This window comes from Cynoglossus semilaevis, chromosome 4 (assembly GCF_000523025.1).
Source record: "Cynoglossus semilaevis isolate Cse_v1.0 chromosome 4, Cse_v1.0, whole genome shotgun sequence".
In the NCBI taxonomy this organism is placed as follows: Eukaryota; Metazoa; Chordata; class Actinopteri; order Pleuronectiformes; family Cynoglossidae; genus Cynoglossus; species Cynoglossus semilaevis.
Window position 1 is genome coordinate 8,518,354 of NC_024310.1, and position 23,768 is coordinate 8,542,121.

The 23,768-nt window shown below is 42.5% G+C and overlaps 1 protein-coding gene, 1 long non-coding RNA gene and 1 other non-coding gene across 5 annotated transcripts in view; 2 read left to right on the top strand and 1 right to left on the bottom strand.

Annotated features, from left to right (window-relative positions):
* Window positions 1-1,313: 1,313 nt before the first annotated feature.
* LOC103377960 (ephrin type-A receptor 4) overlaps window positions 1,314-23,768 on the bottom strand; it is a 57,775-nt gene continuing 35,320 nt past the window's right edge. Inside the window, exons 6-18 of one of the 2 annotated variants that reach the window (XM_017032054.2) lie at window positions 20,843-20,967; window positions 19,996-20,155; window positions 18,421-18,532; window positions 15,875-15,930; window positions 15,299-15,412; window positions 14,165-14,350; window positions 10,445-10,506; window positions 9,705-9,914; window positions 9,470-9,619; window positions 8,682-8,878; window positions 7,384-7,542; window positions 5,723-6,931; window positions 1,314-2,679 (exon numbers count right to left, since the gene is read on the bottom strand). In XM_017032054.2, the coding sequence (XP_016887543.1) occupies window positions 6,817-6,931; window positions 7,384-7,542; window positions 8,682-8,878; window positions 9,470-9,619; window positions 9,705-9,914; window positions 10,445-10,506; window positions 14,165-14,350; window positions 15,299-15,412; window positions 15,875-15,930; window positions 18,421-18,532; window positions 19,996-20,155; window positions 20,843-20,967 (1,646 nt within the window). In that variant the 3' untranslated portion in view covers window positions 1,314-2,679; window positions 5,723-6,816. Of the gene's footprint in view, window positions 2,680-5,722; window positions 6,932-7,383; window positions 7,543-8,681; window positions 8,879-9,469; window positions 9,620-9,704; window positions 9,915-10,444; window positions 10,507-14,164; window positions 14,351-15,298; window positions 15,413-15,874; window positions 15,934-18,420; window positions 18,533-19,995; window positions 20,156-20,842; window positions 20,968-23,768 lie in introns of both variants that reach the window. The other variant, XM_008308965.3, reaches the window with a different exon arrangement.
* On the top strand, window positions 13,086-13,165 carry trnal-cag (transfer RNA leucine (anticodon CAG)). Its single transcript has one exon. It is a non-coding gene; the product is annotated as a tRNA-Leu (tRNA).
* Window positions 15,312-23,768, top strand: part of LOC103377959 (uncharacterized) — a 34,526-nt gene continuing 26,069 nt past the window's right edge. For both annotated transcript variants that reach the window (XR_521466.3, XR_003049505.1), the window contains exon 1: window positions 15,312-15,466. This is a non-coding gene — a long non-coding RNA (uncharacterized LOC103377959). The remainder of the gene's footprint in view (window positions 15,467-23,768) is intronic.

The following is a 23,768-nucleotide window of genomic DNA, read 5'->3' on the forward strand; positions in this document are numbered from 1 at the left end:
CGTGTCTAAAACTGTCCTCTCCCTCCCTCCTTCCCTCCCTCCCTTCCTTCTCTCCGGCCTTTATCAAAGACTGCGAACAATCAATGGTTTATCGCTGCTGGAAATGAGTGCAGGAAGCAGATGTTGTACTGATTAAACACACACACACACACACACATGCACTGCAACGGGTGAGCAGTGCTTACCGCTGCCTCAGGGCCCGACAGGAGCGGAGGGCCAAGTCTGAGAGTCTCGAATCCGAGACAATCCCTACTCAACACTGTTTTATATATTTATTTTTCAAGTGTAGAAATGGGTGTGTTGAAATTGGAGGCAGCGTCGCAGGAAGTTTCAGAGGAAACTCTTTGATGTTCCACCTTCTCTGATGCAACCTTTCCATTATGTGCAATCATATAATACACCAATCAATGAATAATAGTGAGCTAATCAGTTCTGCTCCACAGACATAATGACTGCAATAAGTAACGAACGCGATCGTGACTTCGGCTTCGGATGTGTGTGCGTGTGTGTGTGTGTGTTGAACGCGATCGTGACTTCGGCATCGGAGCTGGATGTGTGTGCGTGTGTGTGTGTGTGTTTGTGCATGTGTGACATTCCTCTTCAAAACATTTTTTTTTTAGCTTTCTCAATTGGTGCTGGTTCTGTTGAGGCCAATTTTTAATTCTGAGGTTTGTGTCAAAGGTTGATGATGATGATGATGATAAATTTATATTTAGGTGGGGTTTAATTTGGCAAGGCATGTCCAAGGTCTTTGGTGCTATTCTGACTAGTTTTACAGAGGCTGAAATGAATGTGAAATATGTGTTCATTGATTTATTTTATTTTTTATTTAAAAAAATTGTTTACATTGTAGGCCAACCCGTAGCCACTTTTAGAATAACTTAAATATTTTATTTTTATTTTCTGGTAAAGTTAACTTGTCAGTGTCATTATCTGGGCTGTCAATGGTTAAATACCATCTTGATGCCCAGCATGTTTGGGTGCTTCAGCTGAAGGAGAGACACCTGTTTGTGTCAGACCAGTTAGGGTGTGTAAGTCTACAGTTGACAGACTGACTGACACAGTTGTCTAATGGATGCTGAGGGACTGTAGACTGGTGTGATTTCAGTCACATCAGAAAATGATCTTTCTAATAATCAGCTGAAATGTCTGGTTATGTATTTGATGACACTGCTGTTTCACCACTTCATCAAATGTTTCCCAGTTGGAGCAGTGGACATGAACGTGTTCAGATTCTTTCGCAGTAAGAACATTCTAGTAACGGTGGATATACTGTTGTTGTTGTGTGAACAAAGCCAGTAACAAACGTCATGTGGTTTCTACTTTAATAAGAATGCACTGCGGCACCCCCTTTATTTTCTTCACTTTATGCTATTATTTTACAAACTAGATATAAAAGGACATAAATAAATGACATAAGTTACATGTACCTAGAGCTCCGGGACAAAAAACAAAATATAAACCAAAAAAAAACAAACAAAACAAAACCAAGAAATATGATCGTGTCCAAACAAAAGTACAAAAAGAGAGAAGAGTGAGAGAGAATGTTACATCCACGTGGCAATGGAAGGCGTACAACGACAAAAATAGCTCTGATTATTTAACACTCTTTTTTTTTGTAACTCTTCTGACATTTACGTAAAGGAAAAAAGTATTTTACAGTACATTCTGGTTTCCTTCTACTCGCCAATGTAACTTGCATATTTCCAAACAGGTCCTCTTACGACAGATCAAAACAAACACATGCCTAAACCAGAAAGAGCAGTAGAGCAGTATTAAGGGCGGAGGTGTCGTCGAAAGCGTCACTTTACGGATTCAGAAACATTCACATAAGTATACTTTAAAGAGATAACAAAGGAACAAAGTCCGGTGATTTAAACCTGCAGTGGTTTGATGTGGTTTAAATGAAAATAAAATACAACAAAAAAAATCCTTCCTTAAACACTTCTCTGAATGTTGACACTGTGTGTAGGTTCAAACCCCGGCCCAGAGACGTCTCCTGTGTGTCTCTTTGATTTGTCCTGCTCTCAGAGAGTCCAAAACTTTTTGACCGTTTCCAAACCTCAGTTACGTCCACAGCAGAGTTTGTTCTATGAAACTGTGTGAATAAGTAGAGACTTGAACAATGAGAGCAGACAAAAAAAGAAAATTGAATTTTTTTTTTCAGCAAAAACAAAAAGTAGGCTGTTTTTCTTTATAAAACAATACGTCTGTTATCTCTTCCTCCTCCACAGTGGCATGAAAACAAACACAGTTACTGATATTACTTCAAAGACTCACACACACACACACGTGCACACACGTCATCACAGTCACACAATCAGCTCAAACACTTGTTTCTTTACATGCGGAGGGAAAAGTAGGCAACAAAATCAAAATTCACAAAATAAACCGAGACTTTTTTTTTTTTTTTACCAAATAAAAGAACGTCGTCCACTGGAGCAGAACTTCTCTATTATATTACATTCTTCTTATTGTCTCTGTGTGATTCGGTTAAATCATTCATAGAGTTCCCAGTACTTTGCTGGACAGCCACGAGCGAGGTGGTGGCAAGTTGGTCGAAAATGACACAAGGTTACACAGGGAGGGTGAGGAGGGTGAGGAGGGGGCTGGACGGAGGAAGACTAGTGAGGAAGAGTTGTGGTTGTGGCGAGTGAGGCTGAGATCGGACGGCAGCAGCTGGGGAGAGAGAAGAAGAGAGGAGAGACGGCGTCAGTCACAGTGGTTTTGAATGTAAATAATCACAACTTTTCTGAGCAACAATGACTCTGACTCCGACTCTGACTCCAACTTTGACTCCAACTCCGACTCTGACTCTGACTCCGACTCTGACTCCGTGGAACATTCGACTCATCCGTTAAACACAATCCAGGGCCAAAGCCAGGCGGTCCGCGGTGTGCCAGCAGCCGCCGCCCTCCTGGGGCAAAATATGGATTTTGTGGCAACAGCGTATTAACTAGTGTGCACCACATGCTGATGTATTTGTACATAATATATGGAACGTGTCCTTGACTCTCTGGCACACATGCAACGTGCGGCTACACACACACACTGGGCGAATGTGTGCGTTAGATGATTACTGCGGGTGTAGACTCAACAGCCGACGCACATAAATTCTTTGTTTACAAGTCGACAACATAACTCAGGCCAGAGAACTGATAAATCCTCGCTGACTCCGTCTGGATGTTCACCATATGCTGCCGTGCTAGCAGTTTTAACACACAGTACGTGCTTTAATTAGCCGAATTACACGTCTTAGCTCTGTGTTTGTACTTAATAGTGTTTTACAAATGAAACTCATTTGATCTTTTGCTTTTAGACGATGTTCTAAAGGTGGAGATTTGATCGACAAATGTAGCCATTTCACTCTGATTTTTCCTCTTTCTAAAAACGATCTCTGTGATTATTAACAAAAATCTAAACATTTGAGTAATAGAAAAATTAAATAGACTTTTAGGGAAATGTGTCGTCGTGTGTCAATGACCATAGTTTTTCAATTTAATGTTTTGATTATTATTTGGGAAGGCGTTAACGCAGTAGTAGTCGAGTGTTTGTTGATGTGTAAATTATTCTCTTACAAACGAAACATGTAAATTAGCCATAGATGTGAATGTTTTTATGACAGTTTGAAGCATTAAGTGGCAGATGTGTGTAAATGTATCATTTATCACTAGTAATTGTTTTTACACATTTATGCCAGAATAATTCGACTGTTAATGGAACTGTCTTTAAAAGGCATTAATGCAGTAAAATGGAAGAAATGTGATGATTATCTCTACAGTTTAATATCACCAAATATATATTATGTTGACCAGATAATTGCTAGTTATAGTAAAATACATTGTCAGAATAGAAATGAATTAGAAAACACATCATTTTAAAAAAACATTAAGTCAACTGAAAAAAAATAGCTTCAAACAAATCATAAAATTAACTTAATTAACTAAGAATCTCTAAACACAGCAGTCAAATAAATGGTTATGTAATAATTTATTATCCTTTATCTCAGTCTGTTACTCCATAAAATCAGACTAGAGTGAATTTGAATTATGATCAATTATGATTTTTTCTGCTATATACTGTACATATATATACATATATAATTGAATTTATAGATATAATTTAGGTATAATTTCATTCATTTTTTTTCCTGGAAAGAGTTCAAGGCTACTTTGTCTTTTAAGAATTATTCATATGTAACAGACCGCAGACAACAACCGGAGTCTAACTAACAGTTCAGCTTAGTTAATTTGACCTTCACCGAGAATACATCATCTGTCTATGTTTGCATCTGCTTCGGTGCGACGCCGCAGTGGAATCCTGACAACAGAAGCGATCACACAGACGTGTTTTTATTAGCTGCTCGTAAACTCTCCTAAATGTTACAAACTGTTCCTTTAAACCCTGACGGTCCGTGTCACGCTGAGTGGCAGTCATTTCATTAGGACGCAGCACCAGGACCATAAACTGATCATTGATCGGCTCTGACTGCAGCAGAAGCTCGACCTGCTTGTTAATTAACAGCGTTTGTGGAAGCGCTGAGGCCCGTGATGGAGGCTGTAACACTTTGACAAGACTGTTATGACTCTGTTCAGTCGACTGCAGTGGAAGCACGCAGCAGCAGCAGCATTAAAGGGAAGCATAAGAACTTGAAGAAACATCTGTTTTGCTTTAATCAGCCTCTGCTGCGACAGTGAGGGTACCAACGCATTTAAATCCTATTGATCCCCACAGCAGGACGGACACATTTGCATTTATTTGGACTTTTTTTAACAGAAAATCCAAGAAGTGGTGAACTTCTGAGTTTGGCCTCACAGCGGGTTAAAAGAAAGATATCTGGAATAAATTGTTTCAACAAACCAATTTATTCCATATGGGCTCGCCTCTTTTACAGAGTCACACTGTTGTGAACATTTTATAGTGTGTGTGAGAGAGAGAAAGAATGAGAGACCAATCTTGTATCTCACTTTTATCAAAGACAGATTTGTTCCAGAATACTGGTTTTCAAATTATATTATGTTTTGAATGAACTGAGAAATCTTATTTCTCCAATGTAATGTTCTTGTTAAGGAAATAAAATAAAATAAAACAAAAAATATTTGGTGTTCTGATCCAAACTCGCATTCTAACTTATGTAACTAAATTCATACACAGTTTAAAAAAAGGACGGAGGACAGTGAAGGCAACATCGAGTCCAGCCAATGTGGAATCAGATCAGATCATTTCTTTGTTTTATGAGACATAACTGGAAATTCAGTACAAGCCGGTGAACGTCACGTTGGATGAATTTAGTCTGGAATTTGTGAAGGTCACTATTTTAAAATGGTACAACGGTTTCTCCTATATCTCTGCTCAGTTTGCTGTTAGATTTTTTTTTTTTTGTTGGTATATTTTGTCTTCAAACTTCAGTCTTCAAAGGTAGAAGCAAGGCTAGTGTAGCTAATTAGCTGACTGCCATACAGTCTAAAATCCTAAATCCTCATCTCTTCAAACTTCAGTCTTCAAATCTAAAATCCTAAATCCTCATTTTCTGTTGGACTCTGCTTTAACACTGACCTGCATCTCAGAAGTCAAATTGGGTTCTGCTTCAACACTGACCTGCATCTCAGAAGTCAAACCCAGTGTCTGGGAACGACTGCTGCAGAATGTGAGTTTTGTATAAACTGTACCATTCCTAGACACAAACACTAAGAACTTTAAAATGGCTGCCTTTGGTCCTTACCTTGATAATGCACACAGTAGAGTAGTGGCTGCGTTTTTCTTGTCATTGACGGAGCTGATGATTCTGCAGCCATATTGTCCTTTGATGCATCACTTTGCTTGAGTAAATCCAGCCTTCTGCTTCACCTGCAGACTGAGTTTCAGTGAGTCCACACGGCTCTCCATCTTTAGAGGTGGAAGGAAGAAAATGGCGAGTCCAGCAGCCGCTTCAAAGAGTGGAAGAAGCCAAACTGTATTTTTAAGTGAGGTGTGGTTGAGTATTTTTTGGGGGAAGGCAGGGGATTGGGAAGTTCTCCTCTGGAAGATCAATACATTCTTGGCAACGTTCCTTTGGGCAACAAAACACCGTGTTCTTAGAGGGAGAAAACAAGGCAGAGAAGAAAAAAAAAAAGAACAAAAAGGAGAACAGTAAAAAAAATAGTGCCCTCCTTACACTAGGCTCCCCCTTGGAATCCAAGTCTCAACTTGTAAAAAGAACCCTGTTTCTGTCTGATGCTTCAGAATCCTCCATTTTGTCCGCGAGATAGCAAACAGATCCAGCTGAGAGAGAGCGAACATCGGTGGCTGGGGCTGCCGGCAAGTTCCACAGAAACAACTTCATGTACAATGAACACAGTCACAGGATATCAACAGAAAAAGATAGAAATCTGCTCGCGATTTATTCCACAGCAAAAGTTCCAAAAACAACACTCTGCCTGGGGCAAGGAAGAAAGGTGTGGTTCCCCCCTTTTTCCAACTTTTCCTTCCAGACCATTAAAGGCACTCCAGATTGGCCCCTCGGAAGCACTTCCCTTCATCTATCCATAAACGCTGCAGACACAAGTGCCCTGATCTCCAAAACAACAAAAAGAGGGCAAGGTAAAGGTCTGATTTCGGAAAAAAAAGTGCAATTTTGGCCACTTTTTTTTTTCTTCTTCATCAATGTCATCTTTTGTTCAGTCCAATTTAAAGTGCATGGATGAGGTAAACTATTTCTTCAGAGTTTATTTGTCTCCTTTTCTATATTTCATCTTTTTAGTTTTTTGATTTTCTTCTTTTTTTATCGTAAGAAACAAAGTCTTTTTTCTTCCTCGTTGCTGTGGTCGGTTGATTCTGTCAGACTGGAACCATTCTGCCTTGCATCTGTTGCATCTGGGACAGCATTCCCTGGACACTGGTCAGGATTTTGTTCTGGTGGGCTGTTGAGGAGATGCCTATGCGAGCCATGTCCCTGAGAAAGGAGAGCGGGAAGAATGAGGCGGACGTTTTTAGGAGCGCAGACAACAATAACAAGCCTGTGACGGCCTGATGCACATAATGAATTTTACAGCCGTCCATAGAAGAAGCAGCCTGACAGCTTCACTGCTGTACAAGGAATTTCACAGGCCAGCGCAGCACTTCTCATCCTCTTCATCACAACTGGGAAACGCAAATGCAACCGACAGCTGACGGAGTCAGAAAGACCTTTAACAGCTTATTTATATGAGTTTTTAACAAGCTGCTGGTCAGACGGATAATTAAGACCAGTGAAAATCTCTAAAACACAGCTTTTTATGTAGTATGTGAGTACGCATACAGAGAATTTCAACCATTTTTTTAAATGAAAGATCGTTGTTTTTCCACCTATCTCCTTATCCTTGTCACCGTTTTTGTTTTTTTGACCTTGTCTCTCGTCCTACTCACTCTTGTGTCATGTGGACCACGGCCTCTGGGGTGGTGTAGCCAGCAGCTGTGAAGTTGTCCATGTATCTCTCCATGCCTATGGCCTGCAGCCAGTCCTCCACTGTGGCCACGGCTGAAGATGCCTCTGGACTGCCGGGCTCCAGCAGGGTGGTTTTGGGCCTATTGTGAAAACAAAAAAATACATTTTTGATATAATTTTTGAATGGAATGGTGATTTATAGTGATTAAATCAAAAGAAATTGTATTGATTTGACGGCCGTAGCTGAAGGAGTTTGCCTTTTACCGTGTAACCTGATCGCTTTGTCCACTGTTGACTACACCTACTAGTACGGTGTTTCCCAAAATTGACAATGTACTAGTGTGTATAGGAGTTTAAAGCGTCCTAGAGTTATCAACGTATTGTTAGAATCTTCCTGGTCTTCAAAGATCTTGTGATCGATGGCTGGAGGAGTGGAACAGTCTTAGTGACAAATGTTTTCCCGTCCATACTGTCTCCTAGTTTTAAACGACAAACGCTGCTTTTATGCGATTCGGTTCTGCTGATTACACCACCAGGGCTCCCCTTTGTTCTCTAAGTTAGTGGGTGTCCGCACCACGCCTGCGTAAACTCGCTCATTAATCTCAGACTGACTCTCCGTGGCCTGTAACCAGTCTGTAAACATGCCCAGGTCATTCTTAACACATTTAACCACATGAGAGTTATGGCGGTGGTGGAGCTTTTAGGTTGTGTTTGTTTTTTTTTACACAGCGTAACTCTGTCCCCCTGCATGCCGGAGTGTACAGCACCGTTAAAGAGATCCATTACAGCAGCGGGTTTGTGCTGAAAAGAGCCACGAGCTGCGGATAATGTTTAATGTTGAATGTAAATGTAAAGCAGGGAGAGAATGAATGCGTGCGCACGTGTGTGTGTGTGTGTTTGACAAATACTGCGTATTTTATGTGCTTTGGATTTGGTGTCAGCCTGTGAGTTTAGCAAATACATAAATATAATGTACTGGTTTGGTTTTCAGCCTAACATGTTTGTCAGTTGTCTCTGTGAAATTATTACATTTTCAAGACAGATGGACTTCGTGGTGAACCACAAAATGTACATGAAACTGTTTCTTTAACATCATTTTGAACTGTTTAAAAAGTTGTTCTTGTCAAGGTATTTGTAAAGGGAGCCACAAGGGGATGTAACCCTTAAACACTGACCCACAAATGAGAATATCTGAGGAACAGTACATCAGTAGTGTTTGCTGCTTGTTGTCATTACACTGAGCTGGCAGTGAAGTGTGTTCAGTGGGAGAAGGCCTCACCTGACGGCGCTCTCTCCCCCGGTCCTCTTCAGGGTGTTGGGGTTGCGGATCAGCTTGTCCAGCATGTTGACGATCTGTCCAAACTTTGGACGGTCGGCTCGCTCTCTCTGCCAGCAGTCCAGCATGAGCTGATGCAGAGCCACGGGGCAGTCCATGGGTGGTGGCAGCCGATAGCCCTCGTCAATGGCCTTAATGACCTGTGGAGTTGATTACAGCAGCTGTGAGTCACTTTGTCTCTCGCCCTGTTTTGCAGTCAGGAGTAATGCAGTAATAAAAGTGCAGACACTTTAATTACAGCTGTGTCATTTTTTTTGTTGGCTTCTAATTTTATAACCTTAGCTTGTTCTTTATGGCCTTACTTTAGCCTCCTACGCCAGACATTTGGTTGTGCATAAATTAAATTCTTTATCATCATTAGCAGTGGTAAAACGCCGCATTCTGCGCGAGAACGAGGAAATGGGATACACTGCTGGAATCTCATCACTGCTGCGGGTAATTGATTATAAAACTGAATTAAAATGATTGCATTTCTTTCCTTTAAATACTTTAAACTTAGGAAAAATTAAAAGTACCAGGATCTCCTGTGGCCATAACTAAAAAGTTCTCTGCAGACACCAGTGTGTGTGTGTGTGTGTGTGTGTATGAAGCTTTCATTAAGTTGCTGAAATAATTTTTCCCTTCAGTCCCTGCTGAAATTCACATCAGTGAAAGCGAGTGTCCAGCACACACTAATTCAATCTTCATATAATTAACAAAAGCACGTGTGTGATTATATCCTTCTCACTTACGTCTTGGTTGCTCATGTCCCAATATGGCCGTTCGCCGTACGACATCACCTCCCACATGACGATACCGTAGCTCCACACGTCGCTAGCCGAGGTGAACTTCCTGTAAGCGATGGCCTCTGGAGCCGTCCAGCGAATGGGAATCTTTCCTCCCTTTAAAATTAAAGAAAAAATTCCCTGAATAATAAACTCTGACACACAGACGGACCGCCGCGTGTACACACTCCCTCACACTCACCCTGGTGGTGTATGCCGCCTCAGGGTCGTCCTCCAGCACTCGAGACATTCCAAAGTCAGACACTTTGCACACAAGGTTGCTGTTGACCAGGATGTTGCGCGCTGCCAGGTCCCTGTGAACGTAGCTCATATCCGAAAGGTATTTCATGCCCGACGCGATGCCACGCAGGATACCAACCAGCTGGATGACGGTGAAGCGGCCGTCGTTCTTCTGCAAAAGCCAGTATAAAATCGTAGGATCAAAACTTTTGATTTTTTTTTTACTCCAGATGTGACATTGACTTTGTGTCTTTGCGGAAAACATCCAGGTCAAAGGCTGGTTCCTGATGCAGGCTAATGCAGGAGTAGATTTGGGGCAAAGAAAAAAACAAATCCATGTGAACTATCTCCAAACTGTCCTGCAGACCAGCTGGTTATTCATGACGTAAACGTTAAAGTCATAAACTTTCAATATATTACTGTTGTGTAACACAGAGTTTGTATGGTGATCTGATGCCATGGAGACAACAATTCACTTTTGAATATCATAAAACTCAGTAATTGTACTTTGTACCTGGAGAGGCTACGGTGAAACGCTGTCAGGAAATCAGTGAGTCTAATCGAGATTAGGGCCAATGTTTGTGAACAAGCGCTTGTAATTCTACCAGGATGACGTGGCAGAGATAAGAGAAGGATCAGGTCATATCACACACACTCACACACATGTAGCCATGTATACACAGACAGTAACGCATGACTGACCCTCAGGAATGCATCCAGTGATCCGTTTTCCATGTACTCGGTGATTATCATCACTGGTTTACCTGGAGAGAGAGAGAAAGGGGCGAGAGACGGAACGACAGATGATTATGGTGGTAAACGATGCACATCACAGCCTGACGCAGCAGCAGGAGGGTTATCGGGGGAATGAGTGCGTTTGTGTGTGAGTGAGTGATTGCTAGTGTGTTCTAGGCCATCCATCTCTGTCCTGTCATGATTCAATTAGCTCAGAGTCGTAGTTGCCCCGACGCCTGCTCCTCCGTCTGCCTGGGCAAAGGCATCCCTGTTGATACACGTTACCCCTCCGCCCCCCAAACACTCATACCATCTTGATTTCATGCAAATATGGACTGTTGTTTGAGGCATTATCCACAGTCTCATCACTGTCATCTCCCAGAATCCCTTTGACACGCTCTTTGTTTTGGTTACTGTCCCTTTGCCCCCTTTCTCCTTTGCCAACTTTGGATGCATCTGTCACTCCTGCTAGGTCCTCTTTATGCTGCATTCTTTTTTCCCCTCCCTCACTCCAACGCTCACTCCCTCGTCTCCCACAGTAACCGCCTCTCCTATCCTCACTGGCCCTTTTCACCCCATCTCTTTGCTGTCCCCTCTCTGTCTCTCTTGGGGGAGACTGTGTCTTTATCTGGACCTGGGCAGACGGTTGGGAGGCTGGACATTCCCTGGTGGGTCTCTGTCTCTCTTTGTCTATAAGGATGAGGATGAAGGGAGGGGCAGTGGGTATGAGAAGAAGAAGAAGAAGAAGAAGATAGAGTGGGAGGGAAAAAAGGGAAGGCTGGTGTGTCTGTGACAAACCGACAGTAGACCGGTGCCTAACCAGCCGTGGCAACAGCACATGCTGAAAAGCACTGCCACCGATTTCTCCGAGGACTGCACTGTACTTTGTGTTCCATTTGAAGTGGCACAGTTAAGGTGGATTTAAAAGCTTATTGTGCTGATGAGAACTGCTGACTGCAACCTAATGCCTCCAGGGATCCCTGTGAAAATGTCTAGTTTGCTACAGCAGAAGCGAGGAGAGCCGGCGCCGGCCGAGCCGTGAGGTTAGGCTGACGTTTTCAAGTTGAAGTTCATCTGCTTTGAAGCAGGACTATCACCCTACCAGGAAGTCATCGGTCTGAGCCTAACCCAGTACACGGCCGGCACTTCAGTTGTTGCAAAGCAACCCCGTCATCACTCCAAAAAGAGGAAGTGGAGCTAAAGTTGGGGGGTGAGGGGGAGTGGGTGGAGGCCCTCTTTTTCAGCCATCTTTGTTCCCTTTGTTGCACGTCTCTGCCCAAAGGATGCTGATGATTGACAGCTCCCCAATCCAGTTTGAGGAGCGTCTGACCTGCGACCTTAAACCCTCACCTTCTCAGCCCTGCCCTTTTCCTCCCATGCCATTTGCATGCTAATTTTTTGTTTACTGAATACGCCTGGCTGCCTTTGGCAATGAACTCTGGGCCAGGGCCCCTCCAGAGGGGCGATTATCACCTGCCAACAAAACAGGCAAAGGGGGAAAACTCAACAGGGGCTCAATATTGCAGAGACCGTTTGGCAAACAATGTCTTTGGTCTTAGTAGTGAATAAGATCTGACTCGTAAAGAAGTTTTCTCAATGAGATTAAACTCATAGTTGATGTAAATCAGTAGTTCAATATTATATATCCAAGGAAGTTAGGAGAGGATGGTCAAATGTGACTATTTGGAGTCCCTCCTTAATTAATAAGGTTTCATTGGCTCTGTTAGGACCAGCCAGCAAACTGAAGCCAGATTGAGAATTCTTTTTAACCTTGTGATTGTAATGGAGATGGAGGGCAATTCAAATAATGGACTTTTAATAGATTCTACTGACACACTCAAGTGTGAAGGACTAATTTGCCCAAACCTTGTGTCAAGCTCTCCAAATAAAAGTGGACGGAGGTGGGAGTTGGTCTGTCCTCCTCAGTTCAGCTCACCGTCCCACAGTCAGCTCACATCACAGCAACATGTGCCTCGCTCCGTCTACTTCTTCTCCAGCCTCCGCTTCAGCAGTTCTACCGAGCCTTTTACTTTCTGTCATTCTCACTGTTGTTCCGTCGTCTTTCCTCTGTAATCCATCAGCATTTAACCGCCTTCCTGTCTCTTCCTCGCCGTGTCTCTATTTGCACCTCCGCTGCCTGCAGCCTGTGTCCAATTTCTTTCCGTTCCTCCTGATCAGCTGTCGGCCTTTCCGGGCTGTCTCGCTCGGTTTCGCTCCGAGGTCTGAGAGGTCAGTCACCCACGGTGAGAGGTGTGATAGATGATAAGCAGTTCTGGGCCTGCTGCTTTTAAATTTCATCTCTGGCTGAGTTTAGTAACTACACTTCCTGTTCATCTATCAGTGCACGTGTACACTGCGTGTACGAGACAGAGACAGAGACGGTAGTATCTAGAACTGATAGGCCATGGCTACTGTGTCACGACACATTTAGGAAAGTCATCTGTCTAACCTGAGCTGAAGATAAGGTGAGCCTCGCACATGCCTGCGATTTAGGACAAACAGACGCCAGCGTGCTGACAAGACGTTTCAGTGTTAGAACCTCTTATGGGCATCAAGAACCGTACTTCAGCGGGTAACTCTTAAACTCACACAAACTGTCTATTTGGGTGGTTCTATAATGTAGCGGTTAGCACGTCTGCCTCAGAAGCAGAGAGCAGGTAGTCCTGGGTTCGATTCCCAGAGGAACTGCATACTTGTTTTCCCCTCGATTCTGTGGTGGATTTGGTTAAAATAAAAACAGTTCAGTGGAAGAGGAGTAAAGGGACGGTTGTCTTCTCTCACTGTTCTTAGTATCTTTAGCGCCCAGACACAGTGGCCTGATGTAATCCTGACAAGACCCTCCCCTAATGCATTTAGTGATTTTAGACCTGCATATAGCATTGCAGGGGGGTGTAAAAAGTAGGGGACAAGGAGAAGTGAGAGCCAAGGGCAGAGAGAAGGAGACTTAGCTGGTGTTTTCTGGCCACGCAGCAGCAGATAGAGGAGGGATAGGGTATCACTCCCTAACCCCAAACACATTTACGGCTGTCACCATGATTAATGAGCTGGGTGCTGTGCTGCAGGGCCTGTCCTGGACCCATTAGACCCTCCATCCCCTCCAACTGACCAGCTCCCTCTTATCCCACCTCCCCCACTCCAACAAGGCTAGACCCCTTCCATCTGGACAAAGCCCACCTGGGGACCCTCTGGACCAGCAGTACCAATGTGTATACAGTTGGACATATACAGTATACAGGGGTATTCTGATCGGTACTAGCAGCAGAACACAAACGCACCCCTTGACAAGTAAAGGTTTGAATTTTGTCCCTACATGGCCCGACACTTCCTGTCAACGAAAACCGCAGGTGTACTTTGTAATGATTTATTGTTACAATTTCTTTCGAGGGAGAACGAGATGACAGAAACAAATGTCCGCTCTCTGTTAACATGCTCTGGATTTTTCTCCAGGCGATGCAGAGGAGTTTAGTGAGGAGGCTAATCTGGCCTGTGTTAAAGCCCAGCAATTAAACCTGATGGAGGATAATTATTCATTTTAAAATACCAAGGTTGTTGAATTGACGTTCTATCAAAATGTGTGTTTCAGTTCAGTTTCAGTCCACACTAAGTCTCACCAATGTACATTTTTTCCTTTTCATCCAACATTCCAAATGACTGAAGCTAGTGGTGGTAAAATCAAGCTTTACGTACATTTTGTGACCACGCCTTCCAGGTGAATAATGTTGGGATGGTCGAACTGGCCCATGATGCTGGCCTCAGACAGGAAGTCCCTCCTCTGTTTGTCCGTGTAGCCGGCCTTCAGAGTCTTGATGGCCACACAGATCTCTCTCTTGCCGGGCATCTTTAAGCGGCCGCTGCAGACCTCGCCAAACTCTCCTGCAACACAAGACACAGACTGTTATCACAACACGACTGCCTGCATTCTACACTAGGTGAAATGGTAGAGGTGAAAATTAAGTATTGTGGCACTTGGTAGAATAAGTGGAATATATGTTTGAGTTGTGCTTTAAATTAGCTGGGTAGCTAACAAAAATAACTATTGTTCATTTCAGGTTTCTTTAACCAGTTTCAACAGTCCTGTGACTGCAGTGGGCTGAATACACTCGTGTGTGCAGGTTAGACAGGGTCCACTTTAAACATTGATCGGGGGTCTGTTATCCCTCTCTGCCCCTCCACTCCTATCCTTCTGGTGCAGTGAGTGAGGGGAAATGGATATTGATTCCTTCTCTTTATTATTTGGTCATTGGATGTCTTTTTCTCTAGCCACAGAAATAGCCAGGATAACGTATTTAGCCATTAGCAGGCTGTTTTTTTTACTCATTGACCTGTCTACAAACCAAACCGCACACAAAAAACACATAAAAGATAATGGTGTATACTGCAAGGAGAAAAGGATTTTTGTTTTTTATCAGATTATGAGATCAACTCCAAATGTCTACATTTTCTTTGTCTACTTTGTGTTTGATTCTCAATCTCAGTGACTGGAAAGTGTTCAGAAAACATTTTTAATATCTAGAAACACTTTCTCTGAAATGACTTATGAACACAGTTTATTAAAACAACAGAGAGATATGCGTAGCATATGCCCTACATATGTTGCAGCAAAATGTGAAAACGTAATCTCATGAACGCATCACACATGTTGATGGAAGTACTGATGGATAACATCAGCACTTATTTGATGTTGTGCGAGACAAACGCATGAATAAGCCACATGTGTTGTGTTCTTGGCAAAAATCAGTTTGGAGAAAAAGAGAATGTGAGTTTTTTTAGACATGAAAACGTAGCGGAGCTAGCGGTGTGTGTGTGTTTAAAGTTCCTCACCGATGCCAATGACTTTCTCAATCTTGATACAGGAGGCGTCGATCTCTTTGGCAAATTCCCTGACGGCCTGGTTCGGGTCCTCGTACGTGAAAGGATCGACGTATATCCTCACTCCTGCAGAGAGACATTTGCAAGAAGCAAAGGAAGGAAGGAAGTTAAAGAAAAAAGGTAAAGAGGAGGGTAAAAATGAAGGTTAATTCATTCCGGCAACAAAACTCCATCTGTTCTTTATTTCCATCATGCTACAGGCTACACTGCCTTCCTCTGTGAGTTCTCCTCCCCCTCCTTCTCCTCCTTCTCCTCCTCTCTTCTTTCCATACCACACTTCACACTCCAGACTCTGCTGCTTTCCATGTTACTGTGGCTGACTTCAATAAGGACGGGGTTCATTAACTCGAAATTTTTGTGGGATGCAAATAACAACGCTGTTGACTTGATAATGAGGTGTTCGGAGCGTGTTGGGATGCAAGTGCATTGACTATAAAGGAGTTTGTTTTATGAGCTTCATTTGTGGTTAGGAGTGCATGCACAGGAACGCACCTGACAGCACAGGTATTTTTTTCAGAGTTGACGTACCTTGATGTAAATGCTTCTCCTCATCAGAGTCCTGCTTCGCCTTGCTGTACTTACTTCTTCTGGGGGAGAAAAAGAGCAGAACGGTCAAAACAAGCATCAGCAAAAAAGAAACCGTCCAAGTCTAAATTAGAAACACATACAGTATTATTTAAACATTAATGGAACCAGAAGTTGCAGCTCCAGAGTCCCAGAAACCGTCTTTAAAGAAACTAAATAGTTCTGTGGTTACTATGGCAACAGTTCTAATAAGTATTACACAAACAAGTACACTGGTGTGTGTCGAAGTCCAACTTTCCGATCCATCCATTATCTCAGCTGATTTTTTTCTTTTTCTATAAATTTAGAAATGTGTGTTAATATTTGCTTTTTGTTGTTTCATTTTAAGGGAAAATATTTTTGAAATCATCAGAAAGCGTGTGTTGTTTTGTCCACTCCAAATATCTCGAAAGCGTGTTGTTTTGTCCACTTCAAATATCTCCTCTGCTGCTCTTAAATCCTTGTTCCACCAAATATGGGAACTATTATTTTAAAATGTTAAACTTTTATAGTTTGATGTTTTTATCAAAGCTGTAAAGAGCCCAAAACACAACATCAAACGAGGAGCGTCCGTGTAAAAATATGGATTCTGCTCTTCCAAACTAAAACCCACGGTGATTAAAATCATGGGAGAAATTGGGCATAAAATTGCAATTTAAATTACACCATAGAATTTCACTGTAAATGTGTTGTTGTTTTGCAGTTAATCACAAAAATTGTCCAACAAAACATGTCAAAAGCAAATTAAAAAGTCGTCAAATTTACCTGCATTTAAACAAACACACATTCAGGTTGTCTGTGTAAAAGCTGATCTTATGTCCTATATTTTCAGGTAAATAGACAAATAATTGATATTAAAACAAATGAATATTTTTTAAGAGACCCAACGCTTATAATGTGAATTATATATTTATGCCCTAATACGTTTGGCTTCAAATCCAATTTCATATCAGTGTGTGTTTTCAGCAGTGTTGTTGTTGAAGGGCACTGAGCGAACGGTAAAAACACCAGAGCAGAGAAGCTCGGAGCTAAAGAAGCTATAAATAAATCCTCGCAGAGATGCACTTCATTCCTGAATTCGGAGTCCCTGAGGCGGTCTGACACTCGCGCTGGTATTGATGCGAGGGGTCAGCGGTGGAACCGACCAGATGTGCACGACATTGTCTTCACCGTGGCTGTGTAATGACGGTAAACGGCTGTGTGATTACAGACCCTCCCCACAATCGCTGCCGCACAATGACAGTGGTCATCACATGCACATAAAGAGCCACAGACAACCACCTGCTTGGCTGAAGAGGGAGGCACTCACATGGAAATGAGGACACACACACACAGACACACACAGACAGACACACACACAGGGAGGATACAGCCTCCACCGTACACACACACACCCCTGACACCAGTATACAAACACACACAATCAGCCATTTGGTTTCATATGACGACACACACACACAGACTTTATTACACAGTCATTAAACCCATTCATTTGTACAGGTGAACCGCAACCGTGTCCTGAGCCATAACCAGTCGGTGCCTGAAGTGAGCTGTAAGCTAACTTCAATTAGCATTTTTGTCCAGACTTATCTTGAAATCTATCTTCTCGGTGCTGGGTTTACGATTTGTCTTTAAAATTGTAGAAAGGGTCTTTAATGAGTTAAAAAAAATCTGGCCCAAAAATTCCCAACAACCAATAAGCTCTGTCCAAATCAATACTCAATCAAAATGAACATAAAAGCCTAACAATGAAATTAGGCTGTGCCTCAATCTGACCGCGGTCACAGACACCGTGGGCTCCATGAATACCATGAATACTAATGGCCATGAAAATGTCAGGGTTTGCGCCGACAACCTGAAGATGCTGATATTGATAATCAGAAAATGACACAGAAGTCATTACCGACCCCCCCCCACACACACACACACACGTGTGAGCGCTCACACAGAATGCACAGCGAGGTGCGGCAGCCCCATCTGCATGTAATCCCATCTGTGTGGCCGCGCCTCGTCCCGCTCCCTGGTTAACATCCTGAGATAGGGTCACCGGCAAATCCACCTGATGCCTCTTTCTCTCCGTGCCCCGCTCTGTATTCCATTTCCCGCTTCTTGTTGCTTGCTTATCGTATCGCCCAACCCTCTCTGGCTTCCCCCCCCTCTCCTCCTATTTTCACCCTCAATCATTCCCATCATGGCAGTAAGCAGGGCGCAGCGGGAGAAAATAACTATCGGCCGGGATTACAGCCACTAGCTGAGAGATAGAAGAAGACGGATGGAGAGGACAGACAGTGAGGGGGTCACTGATTGCATCTCTTCAGCTGTCAGAGCTGTCAATCATGTCTCCAGTGTGGCGAGTCATCAGTCGCGATGATGCGAGTGACTTGGACTGGCTGTCTGGCCGGCTGTCTTGTTGGTGTGTGTTGTGTTTTTAAATGTCCGTCTCCTGACGGAGCTGAGTGAGACACGTCTCGAGTGGGAGACAGAGAGCATAAAGGAGGGTTGAAGCTCACCTTCGGCTGATGACGAAAGCACTGATGAGGATGATGAGCAGGACGACGCTGCCCACCACGGACACCAGCAGCACCGTGGAGTTTGTCCCATCACCAATAATGGGAGCAGGGACTGTGGACACAGGGAGGAGGGGCGGTGGAGAGGACATGTTAGGAAGGAGTTTGGACAAAGAGAACAGGTTATGATTGATGAATTGTGTGTCGTCCAGTCGTCCCTAAACACACACACTTGCCTTGTTTACGGCCACTCCAGAGACGGGGGCGTCCCATTAGCATGTGAGAGTTTGACAGTGTCATTACCATGAACCGCTGGCTCTATTTACATTACAAAGCAGCTAGCCATTGTTAGCTCAGGTGGGGCCCTTCCTGTTTGTTCCTTAAGTGTCAGCTGAGGTTTTTGAGGTGTAAATTATTTGTTCAGCAATTTGAAAGTCCACCGATTGTTGGATCAGTGTAACTGCAGGCCGAGTTGCCGCCTTGTTTGGGAGACTGTTGCCACTGGTTGTATGACTGGTCAAAATATGTGTAAAAAATGTCAACATTTCTATTATTTTTTTAATATATATATTTAATTTTTTTTACATTTAAATCTAATCTTAGCTAATTTAAAATAATAATAAATTATTATTAAGTTATCATAAATAATAACTCATACAACACAACTGAACCAAACAGCCATGGAATTGAATTATTAATCATAAATATATATATTTGTTGTGATGTAAACGAACGTTGGTGTCAAATATCCAAACTATACCTTGTAAAAGTATAAAAATAATGTAAAATATAAATAATATAAAAAAGATTTGTTTTTAATGAATTAGGGGTTTTTGGGTTTTGTATTAAATTTTCCCTGAAGTAGCTTTCATTCTGTGACAAGTATTAATTCCACTCAATCTGACACGGTTAAATGTGTGCAGTGCAGCAGAAGTCCAAAAATCATAGTTTTATACCATACATCCAAAAAAAAAAAAAACTCTTGGAAACTTTGAAATCTAAATAAATCCAAAGTTCTCAGGTTTCTGACGAATTCTTCGTGGCACAACTGACAGATTTTTAGGGGCTTATTAAAAACTGTGATCACAAATCATCTGTTAGCATGCAATATGCTAATGCTGTTATGGTGAGGTTTTTTTTTAACTGAGTTTCAGTGTCTGCTGGAAGGAGTCACTGCTTATTTTTTTGGCTTTCCAAAGCTCATATTTAAGGGCTGCCGATGAGAGGCAAAAAGCAGCCATCAGCACCTTCCAACCAGAAATGTCAAAGACGGTATTATTCTTTAAAAACCCATATAAGTTGAACTTGGCTGCTGCAGTCGCAGAGACACACTGCACGTTGAATAATGGAAGCTACTCAAGTTGCCAGTCAGGTGCTGGAGCACAATATCATTTGTCTGTGGTAGTTGACAGCAATGTTGATTAATGACTCTACAATGAAAGCGAAGGAGTCGTAAATGATGCTCTCATTGCAGGGGTTTGCAGAATGAGGCATGATGTATCTGGCCCAGAGCCTCTCTCTGCCTCTGCTCTCATGTCATTAAGTCAAGTACAGTAGAGCGGCTGAGGTTGAGCTCACCAGAGTTGGTCATGAACTCAAACGGGCCGCTGAATTCTCCGTAGCCCGCCGCGGTGCGAGCACGCACGTGGAAGACGTAGGAGGTCAGAGGGGTCAGGCCCTTGATTTCCGTGTTCCTCGATGATGTTTTTATGATCCGGTAGCTCCTTTCATTTTGGTCCTGGAGGGAGAAGGGGGGGCAGGTAACAGTGAAGGGGTTTTATAGCATTTTTTGATGGAAAATATCTCATCAACAGTTTATAGCATTTTTGATGGAAAATATCTCATCAACAGACTGAAATTGATCAAATGCTCTGCGTGAACCTGCTCTCCTCTGGAGACAAGTGTTCTCTCAGATTAGATTAGGTAGAACTTTAAAAAAAATATGAAAACTTCTGGCTAAAATCACACAATTTAGCACTAAAACTTTATGTAACAATATTCATCTAAAGTTTTTGAATTTCATATGAGGTATTTGATTTAGTGTATAATATCAGTTAGAAGAGTAAATGTTCTCAATTTATAGGTAGGTAAGAAAGAAGCACATTTTTTATTTATCAACAAAGGCCAAGTGTAACTGAGACAGAAATGTAAAATTAGTGGTTTGATTGTGGAAAATGCTAATTTTTCTATCTTAATTCTGGCTTAATAATTTAATTTCAAGAAACATTCATATTATATTTAATAAAAATATTATGGTTCTTAATAGTTTTATTTCAGTTTCACCTCATCATACGTCTCATCACAGAAATATTAACAGTTACTTTTTCAACTCTGTTTTTTATTATATATTATTTTATTGCTACTTTAAAGACTCTATTATAATATTAACATTATAATGTAAAGGTACTTGTGGCCCTCCTGTTACCTTCTCATAGTACTTGACTTCATACTCTAAGATGACCCCGTTGGCTCTGTCTGGAGGCTGCCAGGCCAGTGAGATGGTGTGTCTTGTGATGTCCTTTGCCTGGATGGAGGTCACTGGAGATGGAGCTGATGACAAAACAAAACAAAAAAAAAAACATGAGATAAAACGTTTTTTGTCATTTTTTTATGGTCTCCATTTCGTCCACATCACTTTCTGCTGTGGAAAGAGTCGTTTTTATGTTGCTTTTCTAAATCTCCCACTCGTTGCTCCGGCTGAGAAACCAAACACTGGGCCAGGCCACAAAGCAACCACTTCCATTTTGTTTTTAAATTTGGTTTCCATGTGAAAGTGCAAGGCCACACAGCTAACATTCCACAGCATGGGAGCACAGTGCTACCAATATTCTTTAAGACTATTATTTCTGCAGAAATAAATGTTATCCATAAAACTGGACCAATTTCCTCTTGGCTGAAGCAGGCATCTCCAAACATTTTATTTTACACATTTTTCGAAATAATATCAAACCTCTTTTTTTTTTTGCTGATTCCCAGTTTGCGCAAGAAAAAAAAACTGACTACAGCTGCTTTAAAGAGCTCCGAATGAGCTCACCTCGTTCTGCTTTTGTCTCGTCAAAAGAGCAAATCCATTCACTTTCATTAAACCTCCAGTGGGCGATGTTATCCGAGGCCTTTTCTCCTGCAGCTGATAATGAGGCCATCATTCACACACAGGCTCGATCTGCATCTGCACGCTTTCAACATGTGAAGGTTAAAGCAAACATAATGGCTTAAACCCGGCTTTTTCCGTCTGTGTGGCACCAACGCACAAATCAAGCCTCTATCTCAGGATGTGACGAGATAAACCTGGATCGTACACACACGCACACATAGACACACACAATACTGCAAAGACAAATCCATAAACTTAGGAGAGATAAAGTTGTAAAACAGAGAATCTCGTGTACTGATTGTGTTTTTGGACAATGAAAAAGATAAATAGGAAAAATGTAAACGTATCGACCGACACGATGGTTTCACACAAATATGCTGTAAATGTAGCTAAGGTTTTTTTTTTTTTTTTTTGTATGCTGTAAATGTACCTAAGGTTTTTTTTTTTTTTTAATATTCGGCTTTTGGCTTACACCAAATCCCTGTAGGAATTTTCACACAAAATATGAACACAACTCTCTTAAAAATTCCACGGACGCCCAGGTAACATTTCATTTTGACATCTGCTCCTAAATGTCCAGGCGGACTGAACCTCGACCTCTGGTACTCACAGATACTGTAACCCTACTCACTACGGACCATCTGCCTTTTAAAAAATTACAGTAGGATGATTAATGAGGCCTTCGTGGTCCACCGATCACGATTGGATTATCTATGGCACCATATACATTCTCATCACTTTGACCACGGACTCCAGGGAGCACAGCCCCCAAGCTAACGCTAGCAAAACCCAGCTTTTAGCCGCAGATTGAGTTCAAACGGGCCTGGAATCCAAACCCTGGCCACAGATAGAGTTTCAGAGGCAGTGAAGAGGCAGCAGGAAGGGGGCTGGAGGGCTGCGGATGGGATTGCAGGCATCTCTCAGTAAATAGATTACACCAAGGTTGTGTCATCCTGTTGGCCTAATGTGTTGGTCCTCCGTTAAACAATTAGATGGCGGCCATTTGTATCCCCCCCTTCCCCCCCCCCCCCCCCGATCAATCTTACCCAGCAGCCCGAGCCAATTTGAAGGCCCTCCTGGGGCTGACCCCGAAACCTACGACTCAGAGAGAAAACCCCTGAGGGGTCACAGGGCTTCATTCCCCTGTGGTAATCCTCCCATCAATCTTTTCTCCAAAGATGACAGATATGGCATTTTAATTGCATTCCCCTCCTCTTGTTGCGTATTTATTTTTCCCTCAACTTAAGTGAGGATAAAGATGACGGATCTTCTGAGGAGTCCCCTCTGAGGTCTGCCATGAGAGACAGTGTAGCCGACACAAAATAAGTAATCCGTCAAGGCCACATTAAAAGGCTTGTTACATGTAAATACCGAGCCAAAGAAATTGCGATGTTGGCCAAACTGACGCAAGGCTTGATGTTACTTGATCTGTTCTTCATACAGAACTGTAGTTCTTACAGACTTTGCTCAAAAACTGATGGTGATTTTTTTTGTTGTGTTATAATTCTAATATCTTATTTGAAAGTTCAAAATGGACAAAATATCTCTTTGTGGTAAATAATAAGAAAACAAAAAATATGCACTTTTAGAATGAGAACTCCATCGACAGACGGCTACGTTTCAGGGACTTTGTTGTTTGTTGCTGGGTTTTTTTTTCTTGTAAGGAACAGATTGTTGAGTGAGCGAGTTTGTCTTGCGAGCATGTTTGTCACAAACTATTTGTGCTGCGAGGAACGGCTGCGGTTGGTGCGAGCAATATGCAGTCGATTACAACTTGACATTAAAAGACAGAGAGGAGGTCGGTGCACATGTGGCTGCCAGATTGGAGCCTGCTTGCCACATTTAAATCACTCAATTTTGCTGCTGCTGGAGAAAAAAAAAATGGCCGAAAGGGATTTGAGCTGGTTTTCAGAATGTTGAGAAAATGGCTACCATGGGCAAGATAGTCAGACCCCACCCCCCACCATTATACTGCACTTCTCTCAGCCCATCTACACAGTTTCTAATGCAACATCTGTGTCCACCTTCGATGAGAGTGAAACTTCGTCACGTGTCCTGACATACGTGGCCACACACAGACACTCTCACATGCACTAATTCAACCGTAGTCACCCTGCCAAGTGAAGTGGATGGAGTCATAAACACCTACCATTCACTCTCTCTCTCTCTCTCTCAGCATTCACACACACACTTGATCCCATAAAAGGAGAAAAAAGACGTCCATTTACAGCCAGGGGTCAGTTCAAAGATTGCCCCC